This window comes from Tympanuchus pallidicinctus, unplaced genomic scaffold (genome assembly GCF_026119805.1).
Source record: "Tympanuchus pallidicinctus isolate F22 unplaced genomic scaffold, pur_lepc_1.0 scaffold1, whole genome shotgun sequence".
NCBI lineage: Eukaryota > Metazoa > Chordata > Aves > Galliformes > Phasianidae > Tympanuchus > Tympanuchus pallidicinctus.
The window spans coordinates 13,517,367-13,532,617 of record NW_026294618.1 but is presented as its reverse complement, the minus strand read 5'-3'; the positions used below and the strand labels follow the sequence as shown (position 1 = coordinate 13,532,617).

At 41.7% G+C, this 15,251-nt stretch overlaps 1 protein-coding gene and 1 long non-coding RNA gene across 3 annotated transcripts in view; one reads left to right on the top strand and one right to left on the bottom strand.

Annotated features, from left to right (window-relative positions):
* LOC128072698 (uncharacterized) overlaps positions 1–15,251 on the bottom strand; it is a 44,100-nt gene that overhangs the window by 15,967 nt on the left and 12,882 nt on the right. The window lies entirely within an intron of this gene.
* Positions 192–15,251, top strand: part of LPIN1 (lipin 1) — a 74,969-nt gene continuing 59,909 nt past the window's right edge. Inside the window, exon 1 of one of the 2 annotated variants that reach the window (XM_052704126.1) lies at positions 192–361. In XM_052704126.1, the coding sequence (XP_052560086.1) occupies positions 281–361 (81 nt within the window). In that variant the 5' untranslated portion in view covers positions 192–280. The remainder of the gene's footprint in view (positions 362–15,251) is intronic. The other variant, XM_052704287.1, reaches the window with a different exon arrangement.

Here is a 15,251-nt window from a genome sequence, read left to right as displayed (position 1 = left end):
GAAGTTAATTGGTTTGCCAAGCTCTAATTTTTCACTGAACCTTATGACTTAATTAGGATACTTGAGGAGTCAGTTGCAAGGAAAATGTGCTCTGGTTTACGGAGCTCATGTTTCTTTCTCTGACTGTGCTTCCAAGAACTTCAGCAGGTAAAATTAGCAAGCAAACGCGATCACTGGGAAATTATATTCTCTGGAGCTTTGTTGTCAACAGCTAAAACCTGAAGGCAGCATTTTTGTATATGGCCGAAGCCAAGGCTAGTTTTAGTATCCTGTGCAAAGAATGGGGGAAAACGATCACCTCAAGATGTCGTCTGAGGACGAAGAACAGCCTGAGAGCCCTCCTGGCTCCCCTTGGTCTTGGGTAAGATCTTATGCCTTAAGGTTGCATAAATAACAGTTTGAAGCTGTAGGAAAAAGTAAGAGACTGTGTTGTATGAGCCTGGATAGAACTGAATAAAACCAGCTTTCTTAATCTCCTAGCAAAGTATGCTTATGCTTCTGTTTCAGCTTTACCTGATGTAAATGTTTTGAAAACATTTGAATGGTGAAAACCTATTGCTTCTGTTGTGTATGTCAGGTGCTGCAAGAAAACCTGACTGATTCTGTACCATTTGCTTTGCTGTCTTACTGGCTCCGTAAAGCAGCACTGTGGAAATGTACCATTTGGTGTGATGGAGGGAAGTGATTTAAACAACAGCATAAACCTTTGCTCTAAACATGTGTTAAGAAGAGGGTCAGTGAGACTTCTATTACAAACACAGAAATGCATTGCTGTCATTTTTTTCAGTAAGACAGAAACTGCCTTAATACAAAATATGGTGCACCAGTGGTCCACTAAGTATTGTCCTGTGGTTTAAGGTTCTGGCTTGATGCCTATTGATACCAGAGAGGCTGTGGGTCAGCAAGGCTTTCTGACAAGAAGGTAAGGGATGTGTTCATCCCGATAGAACTTCAGATCAAAACAGAAACAGTTCTACTGAGTGGTTCGGGAATTCTGCGGGTTTCAGAAAAAGAGGGTTGTGCAAGCAAGGCTTTCAATTACTTTTTAGAAAGCATATTTACTAGGATTGTGATTAAAAAATAATCAGATCTTGACACTAGTATTTATGTTTTCATTTCATGATCTTAAATTTCATTATCTTTTTATAAACATATGCACGTATGATTTTTGTGGAAACATCAGTGTTTGAAATGCTTTCTGATCGTTGGTGGTGAGGCACAAGAGGCACAGTGTCTGTAAGCACTGAACTGACATTTCATGCAGGTACTTGAGGAGTTATCAAAGAAAATTATTTTTGAAGGTAAAAAGCATAGAGTAAACTGTTTTAGCTGACGATAGGACTGTGGATTTAAAACTGTTTCATCTTCGGAGGAACATGCAGGGAGGATAAAAAAGAATATCAGTTGTTCTCACTATCAATCCACAAGGTTGCTGACGAATAACAGGATTAGTGTGTAGGTGAATATCTATTTTTGAGATGTAGGAAAACAATTTATAGATGTTGACTTCTTAATTAAATTAAGGCTCTATTTTCAGTTAAGATCCCATGCAGACTGATCAGAATGAAGTCTGGGTGTGGATAGAGATGTGCTGACCAACTAGCAGATAGTAGAGCTCTAAAGAACTTCTACACTGGTGGTATGGTAGTAAAGGTTGAACCTTCCTGCCATTATCCCATGACATGGTGCTGTGACAGATGACAGCAGAGGGGCACTCTGACACAATGGAGTCTGACATGGAAGTGCTCATGTAGCAAAGGTGTGTCACTGAATGCCTCTGTGAGGAAAAGATGGCACCAACTGACATTCATCAACACTTGCTGAATGTAGATGGAGACCAAAGAGTGGATGTGAGCAAATGAGGGGCATTTCAGCAGTGGTAGCAGTGATAGAGGGTCACCTCCACTGGTGCAGACCATTTTGAGTGCAGCACGCAGGCTCTTGTTCATTGCTTGTGAAATGAATGGTGGTGACTGTTGAAAAACAGTGTTTTGTAGCTGAGAATGTGTTCTATCAGTGCTGCTACGCTCACTGCATCTGTAGTTTCCATGGAAATGAATAGGATGCATTACTTTCAGAGTGACTTACATTTATTGAATAAAAACTCTGAGTATGGCTAAAAAGCTTCAGCAGATTTCTGGCTATGAGTTTTTGTTAAAAATTAAGATGTTCTGAAAAACCAAAGCAAAGCAAAGCAAAAATAAAATGAAAAAGAGAAAACAAAAAAGCCAAGACTGTGGTGTATACATATGTACTTTAGTTTAAATTTCCCTCTGGGAATTTCCTTCACTTATAAGTCTCCGCAATTGTGAAGAAAAACCATGGATTCCACTGAGCCATGGAACATTCTATTCTGTAACAAATGTGGAAGTTTCATTACAAATTAAATAAGCAGTGTTATTTAGCATGTAAAACATATCGGATTTTAATAGAAATAGATATTCTAAATATATTTGAAAGTGTTGGTGTTGGCCTCTAAGTTTCTGCTAAGAACTTCAGAGAAGATCATTTCTCTCCATAGATTGACTAAAGTGCTTCTGTGTGTCTGCAAATCGTACAGTAAATAAAAAATTCCCTTAGGATGATGAGGGAAGACTTATATATTTGAGATTTTTAAAAGCTCATAATGAGGAGTTCAAATAGAAGTTTCCATGGGTATGCACGGATAAGCATTTGAGTCCTCAGGTTAAACTTTGAAATTTAATGTGCAATTAAAAAGACTGCATCCTTCCAGAAGCAAAAGTACTCTTTTATAAGCATCTAGGCTTCAAAACTCCTCTTCTTATTTACCACAGCATTTCAAGAGGATCGCATAAGTATGATTACACAAGGACATTTTATTTCCATAAAGATATTGAATGAGATGATATACTTCTCCCCCTTTCATCAGATGAATAAAGGAAAATTAGGGAGGGAAGAGTTCGGTTGGACGTCAGGGGGAAGTTCTTTACAGAGAGAGTGGTGAAGTTCTGGAACAGGCTGCCCAGAGAGGTTGTGGTTGCCCCAAACCCTAGAGGTGTTCAAGGCCAGGTTGGATGGGGCCCTGGTCTAGTATTGAATGTGGAGGTTGGTGGCCTGCATGTGGCAGGGGGGTTGGAGATTCATGATCCTTGAGGTCCCTTCCAACCCCAGCCATTCTGTGATTCTGTGAAAAAATGCATAACATGAACTTCAGACAAAGAAATTACACATCACCGAGAGAAGCCAATACATCAGGGTGAGGATGGTGTAGCTATGATTCGGACTTGAAATAGATACTTAGGAAGGCAGTTTTGTGGCAATTATATAATAGATTAGGCAGAAGAAAAGTTTTACCTTAAAAACCAGCGCAACCAGTTCCATTTCTTTTCCTTCTTTTTTTAACCACCCACTGGCAGTGTGTCAGCAGATGAAGTTTTGATAAAAATTGTGACTAACCTGTGTGGCTGGAAATAGGACTGTTAGGAATGGAGGATGCTGCCGGAGCAGTGCGACCTGCAGCCCATATTGCAGCTGGCTGACACTGGTTGTGTTACACTTGTGTATCTGCCTTTCTAGACCTCATGTGAAGGTAAGACGATTATAAATTCTCTACAGTGTCATAGTCGATCGCCACAAATTTGTATTTACAATGCAAAGGTGGATTCGTTTTGCTCATTCTTGCACCAGATCTACACTGAGGAGAGGGATGAGCTGATGGAGGCTGCCATCATGGGCACACAGAGGCTGAGAGCAGATTCCCCAGAATGGGAATGCTCTGGCAGACAAAGGTGTCCCTCAAAGGCTCTTGCCCAGGAAGCCTTGTGAAGTGACATTGCAAGGCTGGGTGGTGACACCAAACCTAATTCCTGCGGCTTTTGCCTACAACACCAAAATGTCAGCAGGCCATATATCACCACAGGGTGCTGGGGTCATGATGGGTGTGTGCCAGGCACACAAACCTGACTGCCCATTTTGTGACCAGGAAGCGCTCGTGAGGGGCTGTGGCAGGAGCTAGGAGAAGGCCTTTTATTCCCCTTGATTGATTTGTTTGGATTCAACTTTTGCACGCTCTCATCAGTTCACCTGGGGGTTGTTTACTTTGTTTTGAAGGGTGTGCTTGAAATCCCTGTGCTTTGGGTTGGACAGCTGTCTTGTCAAGTGGGGGAGGTCACGAGGCTGCTCTGGGGATCCTTGGGTGTAGGGTCACCTGCTTTCCAGGGAGAGCCTACAGCGAGGTTTTGTACCTGCTAACAAATGATAGTGTGGTTTATGCAGATTTAATTACAGAAATATCTAGGAGCACTACCTTATCTAGTACTCAGCCCACCTTCATTATTTGAAACTTTAGAGCAGGGCTGAGCCTGCTAAACTACAGAGGACACAAAGATCTATGCAAATTCCTGTACAAAAATTCCCATGTAGCCTTGGGCAAACATCAGGTTTTATTTTCCATAATTCCCACTTGTTACAGGGAGCTCTGCTCTGAGATCCCAGCTGAAGACCTTCATGCTTTGAGGAACTTTTTGCTAACAAAGTACTGCCTTTTCTTCACAGCAGATTGCTGGAGGTCAGCAATCACTCTGTATCTGGGGATCATTCTCATAGAGCCTGCCCTGTCTTAATATAGACTTGCAAGTTCACAAGGACCAAAGGATGTGAGCTGGTAGGCAAACAGTATAGAAGCTACCAGCTGCCTTGCCTTCCACTCCTTCCTGTCGCCTACACTGCCACGAGGCTTCTTTTTAGCAGGATGAGTAAGCTTTAATAACAACAATTGTTTCCATAAATGCAGAGAGTGTTAATCTCCCTGTTGCCAGTGTTCCTTGTAGTGATCACTGACAGGTGATTCACTTGCAACTGGATGTTGCACCATTTCAAAGTACAAATTTCAGGAGCCGTGTTCAAATGACTGAACAAAACCTACAGCAAGCTGTCGGCTGCATTTGCAAAACACTTCTAAAAGTGTTTTGGCTCAAAAAGAGGCTGCCTCAGCATTCAGTGAGCACAGACCAGGAAAATAATCTCAGAATGTTCACGGCAAAATGGTTCAGGAAATGCAAAACTGGCTTTTACCTTGCTCAAAATGATATCTGTGTGTGTGTGAATATGGAAATGGGAGCAAATGGTCCTGTGGATGCCATCACCTTTACAGTGCTGAAATAATTAAGAAACTGTAAATGGAGCAAAGATTGCCTGGCTTCCTTATGTGTGTGCATCCTCTTAATATGAGGAATCTCAGAAGCAGGTGGGGGCTTCCTGTGACGCCCAGTTCGAACCTGCACAGTCAGGGAAATATCCACTGCCTGGTTGTTTTTGGGGATGGCTGAAGGGTGTAGACACTCATAAAGTTTGATGATTTGCTTTATAAAATGGAGATACTGAAAGTTTTCTGTGCACCGTGTCCTCTGGGGGCTCTGAAACTCCCTCTCACGCAGGACATTTGTTAACATGCCAGTGGCTTTTGTTTAGGTTTTAGCACCTGAAGTTAAACATGAAGCAAGTCAAAAATTTTGAAATCCTGTGTTTTTCATGAGGCCTTCAGGGAGGTGAGGTCTCAGGAGCTATGAGGGATCCGGTGGCACTGTCAGAGCACTCAGGAAATGAAGTCAGGATCATATTTTTCCCTCAGAAACACTGCTTCGAAGTTATAGCTCTCAAAATCTTCAACATGTGGCAAGCTGTGATTTTTATCTTTACAGCTTCCTAGGAAGTCCATCATACAAACTGCAGACCACACCACAGTAGATTGATCACTGTTGAACAGAACGGATCTATAATACAGGTACTCTTACCAGGCAATAGAGGAATGCCCTTTCATAGTAAATCCTTCCTTCTGAAAGGCCAAGAAGAAAATTGATGGATGGATTTATTTAGTTCCTGTATTTTCTCGCCTTCTCTTCCTTTATTCTCCCTTCTGTCTTCTGAATTTCATGAGAGCCTCAGATCTTGGAGCAATGTTGATTTTACAGTCATTACTTAAATGTACTACCTGAATGTACTACTGCAATGTATGAGAAATTTTTCTTTCGCCCAACAAACAAGGGGAACACAAGGGGCAAGGGAAGCATATTGCTACTTCTATTTGCTTCATTTCTTCAGTGGCAGACATCCTAAACTTGGAGCCTTTCAGCTAAGTGAAAGATGTGCATGTTATTTGATTCATGAATCAGGTGAATAGTTTAAAATTTTTCTTCATAAATATTGATCCACTTTCAAACAGTAACCTGTCTTCACAGCCACAAAGAAAACATGTTCTTTTTTTTCTAACCCAATCCTTCCGTTGTTTTAAGTTCATTTATTTAATAACATCATTGTCTTCCAGGTCTAAATAGTCACAGTGCAAAACTCTATAATATAGATTTTTTTTAAATTTTTTAAATCTTTTTTTGAATGGCTGTTTCACCATGGCTGACCGCAGCGATTTGCTAGTATCCTCTGAAGCCCTGCTGAGCTGCTGAATATCATAAAACAAATTAGATATTTTCGATGAATTGTTATGAACAAGTTTGCAAACTCCAGCTGTAGGAGTTGGACAGACTGTGTTGCTGCCTGAAACCTTGACAGCTGAGGATTTCTAAAACAAAAGTGACCTCCAGTGGTCACAGACATTAGTCATGGCTGAGGCCTTCTGTTTCCCTTGTTAGAAAAGAAGCAATGGGCTAATTCTCAATCTGTGCCTTTTCTAGCATTGCCTCCTATGCCATCATCATTGATTAAACTGTTCCTTATTTCCAGGTGCTCTGTGTACATATGGGCTTGCTAACCAGAATGAAAGTTTTTCATTACTTTACCTTTTCATCAGTGCTGTATACATCAGGAATGGCTTTTTTGTTGTTGTTGTTTTTGTGTTATGCTTGGGTTTATCTCCCCCATAATCTTTGCTCAGCTTCTGTGTGTAGTACAGCTTTGGTGCTAATATCCCCACATAGAGTGGAGTAGAGTTTTGAATAAACAAATAATTAGAGAATATAATGTCAAACATCTCAGGGTTCATTTTCAGATATTACGCTAGCAATTAGGAGTTCTGCAAAGCTTTGCTAATAAAATCACTAACTTTCCTTTAAAATCTGAAAATCTGATACATTTCTCTGTGGACTCATCTTTTCTTTGGTGTTTGAAGGCAGAGAGACAAAAGGCAGAGGTGTAAGTTGGGGCTTTGTTGGATGTCACAGAATCAGGAATCATAAGTGTTGGAAGGGACCTTTGGCAATCATCTAGCCCACGGGTATCCAATTTTTTGGTTTACATGGGCTGCTCTGAATGAAGAAGAATTGTCTTGGTTGACATTATACATAGGTCACTAAGAAAGTAATGCTTGAGTTGGACATACCTCATCTAGTCCAACCTCCCTGACAAATCAGCTTCCTAAGGTAGGTTACACGGAAAAGCATCTCAGCAAACACCTCTGAGAAATCTGTAGAGATCAAGGATCATCTTTCAGCATACATATGTGAGCACCTTCCACCCCCCAGTTTTTGCTTAGAGGTTTTTGCAAGACATCTGATGGGGAGATTTCATGCAGAGGAATGTTCAAGAAATGCAGTAGAAATGCACTACTAAAATTATTGGTGTGAAGAACTTGAAGAAGAGTTTTGCCACTGGTATTTAATTATTCCACATCTTTACATCCTCAGACTGATTTCACTGGCCACGCCCCAACATTTTTGGCAGGTCAGTGAAAATGCAAGTCATTGCAATTTGAACTGATTTAAAGAAATACAGACGTGACCTTTGATAAAAATGTTTGGATATTCATAAATCCCTTCCGTTGGAAATTTTATTTTGTATGTGCAACAAAGGCAATGACTTCAGTGTAAGCCAATTAAGATTTCTGCCTAAGATTGAGAAACAAAGGGCAGCTCTTGGCCTAAGCCCTGTGAGGCTGGCCCAACACAGGGTGACAAAGCAACTTTCCCCAGTGCTGCTGGTTCAGCAAACCACTGCAACTTTCTCAGTTACTCCATCTGCTAAAAGGGGATTATGCTAATAACATCTTTTGTAACATGCTTTGAGATTCATGGAGGCAGTTCTTTATGTAACAGAGGGATTGAATAAACAGATTGTGAATATACTAATGCTTTTATTTTCTTCCTATGTAAAAAGCTACATGACAGATGAGAGTTAAAAGGATGGAAGAAGGAGGTTTGCTTATTTTTGTTTTATTCCTTCCTTCTGCTTCCTTCTAGCAGCTTCATTATGTTTGTAAAGTAGGAGTCAGTGAAGATGTTCACATCTCTGCAGTGACAAATTTGGATATAAACTGTGTCATAAAGCTTAAGTTTTGCTCAGAATTAATATTCTTTCTGTCTCTTCCCCCTTTCCATTCCAAGGTGATACTTGTGCACAGCCAGGCCTTGATGGTACAGAAGAGAATGTGAACTTTCCTGAGACACTTTTTTTTATGTAACAAGCTCACTGATCTCTATCTATCTTCTTCCTCCTCCTTATGAGCACTGCACAAATCTCAGCAGATTAGAGAATGATACAGAAATCTGTGTTATTCCTGAGGATCTCTGCAGCACTGACAATGAATAGCAGCAAGGAAATGGGATCTTCTCTTGGCCTAACACCACAACAACAAACAAAAAGGTGGTTTATTAATAGGTGTCTGGCAGACTATCTAATCCCAACACTTAATGACTGAAAAAACAAGATGGAGGCAAGTGTCTAATTTCTTGCTGGCAGTTTGTGCCTAATGGGTGACAGGTTAGTGCTGTCAGAGAAGCAACAGCCAAGTTTCTGACTCAGTTTTCTCAGCAGTACAGGCATCAGGGTAAGAGGGGGAGGATTCTGTGCCAGATGTAAAAAGTTACAAAAGAAGTGTTAACCCAGCACTAAGTTACCTTTTATACAGCCAGGCACTTTCCTTCTGAAGAAGGTGTATGTAACATCTGGGCTGCATCCAGCCCAACAAAGCTCTCCCTCAGCCTTTGGCAGAAGCCGCCAGGGAAGAGGGCTGCCAAAGGCCAGAGCCACAAGCCTCCAGCCCTTCCTCACGTGGTGGCTGGGGCTCTGCTTCCCCGTGACCTTGCCTCTCACCTTCCCATGGACTCATTTCAACTGCACCCATGTCAGAGGGAGGCAGAGGCTGCTGCATGGCTTTTGACTACATTTGGGCTCAGTGGAAATAGAGCAGTGCTCCCCCTGAAGGGTTCATGTTCAAGATAAAGCCTTTGGAATAAATCAGTCCTTGAAAATATCTCTACTTCTCCACTGCCTATGGAGAACACAGTCAGCTAGCTCTCTTAGGCTTTGGCCAAGGTTAGGGAAGGTGCTGATAGATGGGAATCTGCATTACACTGCCATACTGGAGCGGTTCCTCACTTTCATTTCTCACTGTCAGCAGCCATTGAAGGACTGACCAGACTTTTGAATCATGATATCACAGAATCATAGAATCATTAAGATTGGAAAAGATCACTAAGGTCATCTAATCGAACTTTGGACCCATCACCATGACCACAAAACCATGTTCCTAAGTTGAATACTACTTCAGGAAATCCTCCCTCTTCTGTGATTAAGGAGGGCTGCACAAAAGAGAGATTCTGGCACAAGCTTTTTGTTTTGTCCTTTTACAATGTGTAACAAAATGGACCACAATGAAGCTGTTGAGCTCTGGTGAAAACAAGCAAGCAATAGTAAAAAAAAGCGAGTCTTAGTGCATGTTCTCCTCCTCTGTAAACCCTGGGAGAGTTTTGACTGCTGTAGTGATTTTCAGCATGCATTTATGTCTGTTTTTCATTCTTCCATTATCCATGAGAGTTTGCTGAAGAAAAGCTGATTTCATTTCATGGAGCTGCAGCCCCTGCTGGAAGCAGTGTGCTTTAAGCACACTGTACAAAGGAAAATGTGTAATATGGGAAAAAACTGTGAAAAATGGTACAGGAGAAAGAACAGCAAGCTGCTATGGAAAGTGCCTTCCTATGACAGGCCAGGTGCCTTCCTATGACATTTTAGGGTAGGCCAGGTGGATCATGCTGTAACAAAGCTACGTCTTCCTGTTGATTAGAAAAAGAATCCTGACATAACCGTCTTCATTATGAATGTCCAAGGTAAGTGGGCAGCCCTAGGTTCTGATCTCCCTGAAGAAAGGTGGCCCTGAAGTCAGGGGAAACCATTCTCTATCCTGGAAGCCAGAAATGCACATCCAGGCTGAGTCCTTACGTTAAACATCTTTACACTTCTACTGTGGGAACTCTCTTAATCAAGTAATGTTTTATTTAAACACTAAGAAACCATGAATGAAAACTCTGACCGGAGTGAAACAGTCTCTGAAAAGATGTAGACCTGTGTTGTCACCTGAAGCAGAATACAAGTAACTGGATCTGTTTGCTTGCTCTTTGCAGAAGTCCCCTCACACAGGAATAATTAAATAATTCAATGAAGGACATCATCTAATAAATAAAAATAAAGAAAATAACCTAGACCTTGCTCCAGTGAACAGATTATCTCTTGTTTTCATTCTGTCACCTCCTGCTCACTTCCTGATCTGCGAAGTTAATTACAAAAATGGATCCTGCTAGCCTTAAGTATTACATCCTTGATCATGTCACTGGATATTGGAAGAGGTTTACAGCACAGATCTCATAGAATCATAGAATCATAGAATGGCCTGGGTTGAAAAGGACCATAATGATCACTTAGTTTCAACTCCCCTGCCAACCTCTAGACCAGGCTGCCCAGAGCTACATCTTACCATGTAATTCTTAAACTGTAAATCCAGAAAAGAGAGAGCCTCAGATCATTCCTGAGGGCAGGTTGTTATTGCTGGTTTAGTCCTGCATGTCTTCACTACCACCACAGCAGCAATAGCAGCTCCATCAGTGTAGAAGAGATGATTGTAAAGAACACTGGAAGATACTGCTTTATCCCAGGGTTAGCCAGCCCCACGTGGAGCATATGCTGGCAATGTAAACTGTATGCTGTACAGCAAGGGCATCTGTGAAGCTTCACTCATAGCCTGAAGAAAAGTGATATCACTTTTAATAACAAAGGAGTGCTAGATGCCAGGCTGCTTTAAGCAAAATTCTGAGGAAAACAGGAGGAGAGGCAAAAGGAAACTGTAATGATACAATTCAGTTTCATGTTGGAATAATTTCAAAGCCAACGCAATTATTTAAATGTTAAGTAAAGCTCATTAAGCTGAAAGGACTGTTAATGTGATTTAAAATATTTCTAAAGATTCTTAAAGCTTTACATATAAACAAGTATTAAACTTGCAGCACGGAAGTAAAACAGTTCTGCCCTGCTGCATTTTGCGATGTTCCTGCCCAAGAATGTGAGTCAAAAGCTTCCTCTTGTTCTGCACATGCTGTTTTTCTACTACTCAGCAATTCTGATTGGCTTTTACGATCGCCTCCTTCTTCCTAGAAATAGTCCTGAACAGCATGTAGTGTTAGTGAGAAAAACAAATCTCATATAACAAAAAGCACACTTAGGCTCTCCTCCTCCCTGTTTTCTGACTCCTGGACAAAATCCAGTAGGGAACAGCTTCCAAAGTCTATTTCTGAACTTGTATTTACTTTTATGTGTACGTGGTCTTTACTACATATGAACCCTATGTTGTGATGCAAGTAACTGGGAACCTTCGTTAACCATGAGAAATGCAGCTTCATGACAGGAGACTGGGGTTAGCTGGGTTGCTCACAAAGCACAGAAGGCCTGTGACAGTGCTAGCCACAGTGGAGGTGTCCAAACTTTGTGGCTCACTAAGAGATCATAGAATCATAGAAACATAGAATGTCTTGGGTTGAAAAGGACCACAATGATCATCTAGTTTCAACCCCCCTGCTATGTGCAGGATTACTAACCACTGGACCAGGCTGCCCAGAGCCACATCCAGCCTGGCCTTGCATGCCCCCAGGGATGGGGTATCCACAAGCTCCTTGGGCAACCTGTTCCAGTGCATCACCACCCTCTGTGTGAAAAGATATAGAATAATTGTTTTTCTTCTGCTATTGTTTCCACTCCAGAAAACTGACCTTAAATTTTGCCAGTTTGTGGCAAAATTTAATCATCTTCGAATACTCAGCATTCCGATAGGAGGCTTGCTTAAAAGGGTTGGGGAAGCACCACCTGCAGTCTAGAACAACTGTGGTACCACGTGGAAACCTTTGCCTATGAGCAGGCAAAGTGAGACAGAATGTGCAGCAAGCCCAGCTGATCTGCAAGGTGTGACCTGATTTGCAAGGACCCAGGTGTGACCATTATGTTTGACTTGCTGCCACGTTTATACCACACTACAGAAGAAGCTGCATTAATTAAAGGGTTCAGTTCACCACATGTAACGCTCATATGGCTTTTCAGTATGCAGCACTCAGTTTTGTCTGCCATCTTCCTGATCTCAGCCACAGTGTTAAACCTCATGCCCAGATTTCATTAAGAATAAATGGGATCAGAGAAACATTCGTTTTCTTACAGCCTTTCTGTAATCCACCCCGCCTCCCCCTCAAGCTTTGGTAAGTTGTATGCCAACTATGGCAAAATTTACTAGCAAGAGAAAACACTGACAGACTGTGCCTGTGTTACCTGAGCAGCACATAGCAGTACTGCACTTCCAACAATTTTTATGGCTTACTTTTGGATGCTGTGGAACCTGGGGATTCAGCATGTGTCACAAACCCAGTTTCTCAAGCCTGTAAACAAGACTTATCCAGTTTGAGCTCTGCTGTTGTACCTGTTTGACCAGAATATGCCTGATCTAAGCCAATAGCTTCCTAATAGCTCCTTCCTTTTCTCTTTCTGAGGGTCCTGTGTATGTGACTGAACGCGTATCTGGTGTCACAGCATGAAAGCCAATAGGGAAGACATACAGTCTGTTCTCTATTTATTGTGAATAATCAAACGTTTTCAGACTCTTCATGGGTGTAAATCTCACTTTCTACTGATTTTCAGATCCAGCTCTGAACCCCTTGACCTCATATTTAACAGGAAGTGCCTGGACAACCCAAAGTTTGCTACCAGGCTGAGACCAACATGCAAGGACACACATGGAGCAAATAGCAGCACTAGGCAACTTCTCAATTTGCCAGATTTTTGCCCCTCACTGAGGATAAGGCAGTCATGCTCCACTCCTCACTGTAACCTTCCTCTGGTGAAAGGTGTCTGTGGGATTTCTGGATGGTTTGGTGGTAAGCTGCCATTTCCAGGCATGACCACAAAGCTGCCCTGGGCACAAGAAGGCAAGGAGGCTACAGGCCCTGGAAAGGCAGTGAGGGTGTGATGATCAGGTGATGTGGAAACATCACCTCATGAAACACCTTTTGGTAGCCTGGGGTAGTGCCTAAAAGGAACACAGCCAGGTGCAGCATTAACTGCAGTGATTAGAATGTCTGTTAAAAGCAAGCAGAAGGCGTGATGGTGGGGCCACTCTGCCAGCCAATGGAGGCAGCATTCAGATGTGCTCCTTCAGCAGAATTGTGTGGTGAAGATGAGGAAATGGATTCAATCAGTCTTTAGTAGATGCATCATAAGCTTTCAGATAAACAACTTCTCATTTTATCTGCAGGTGACTAACATGAGATTAAAAAATGGGAGGAAGCTCAGGCAAAAGAATTAAGTTAAAGCTAAAGCTGGATATTCATACAGAACAAGTGTGTTTCTAACACTGGCCCTGTGATCTCATGCTTTAACCTTGTGCTGGGATGAATTCAGTGAAGTGTCTGGTAAAATAATATACTTGCTATGTAGCATTCCTCCTCCAGTCTTTATTTCTACCTTAACCTCAAAGTCACTCTCAAATGTGGTTAGAAAACTGCCATGCCTGTCCTGGGCTCTGCTGCAGGTCAGAGCAATCTAATTGTCCTTTACTCCCACAGCAAGAAGACTGGAACTCAAGGACAAAAATGCAAATCATTTTTTAGCTTAGAGACTGGACTACTACAAACATTCAGCGTAGTCTAAATTTTAAAGTGGTTTAGGAGCATGAGATAGAGCAAAATGTAGCTATCGGTATTTTCAGCAGTAACAGGGGCAAGGGGAACACAACCAGAGCTGCCTGGCCACCATGCTGTTCTGTCGGGGCTAGACAAGTAAGGGTGTTCCAAATCATTTGGGATCTTCCTGCCCTGTAACCATGCCTATAATTCATTGTGACCTTGCAGCTACTGAAATGTTTGTGGATAATGGCTCTTTTTGCTGGGGACAGATGTTGAAGGTCAAGTGAGGCAAGAGAGCAGAAAGAGTTTCTTGTTGGGCCTCCTCAACTTCACACAATGCAGCCTGACTATGATTTTCACATTACAAAGGACATAAATGGTGCTTTAGTCCCACATGTGACCTCCTACAGACCAGCAGCTGCATTTTGTAGGCTTTTTGTAGAAATGTACATAGTAATGCTTTGACTCTAGTGAACTAAGTTCAGACCTTTTAGCTAGGAACTCATGCAGGTTCTGACAGAGCTCTCTAAGTTATGTTTCTGACATAGTTTCTGAGAATATTAACCCATTCTTTGAATCACTTATTGATGATCTAATCTTCACCTGACTCTAGCCACACCTCTCCAGGAAAGCTCAATCTTGTCTGTCAAATTTGACTATTCCAGATACTATAAAATGGTTTTATTTCCATACCAGGAAATCATCATTTAGAAAGGAATTTGGTCATGCACTCAATCTATGATTGTCATCTTATCTTATAAGAGGTCATTCCTTCTTTGCTGTTGAAAAGAGACTCTGTAGTGGAGATAACATCACCTCATCTAAGAAACTAGCTCTGTTTATCTGTGAAAGAATAGATCCGCTGCTCAGAGCTATGCACCCACACTAGAGAAAATGTAAGTCACCTCTGGGCATCAGAGGTGGGTCTTATAATCATTTTTTTTTAAATCAGATGCCCTTCAGGGGAAGAAATAGGTTGTTTCTCTCTGGTACCAGCAGGAAGGAAAAGAAGACACACTCTATGCACTTAACTACATTAGGAGGCATTATTACCGCAAGAACCAGATTTAAATGAGGTGAGTAATTCACAAATGAGTAACTTTGTTTACAACATCTGCTGCAATCAGCGTGATGAGTTAATCAGTGGTCAGGTGATGTCATGCAACCGAGTTGGAAGTTTGAGACAGAAGAACCTTGCAGATCACCTGTCCTGTTCCTGGGTTGTTCTGTCTTTGTTCCCTGCAGTTTGTGCCTGCTCTATTTTCTCAGTCAGATTCAAAGCATCTCATGTGACAGGGTTTCATTACCAGTTTCTGAATTTTTCCACTGTGAGATTTCATTATTAGGAAAGAGCTCCTGAAAATGCAGCCTCATCCTGCTGTGTCATTTTATCACACAACAACAGAATACAAG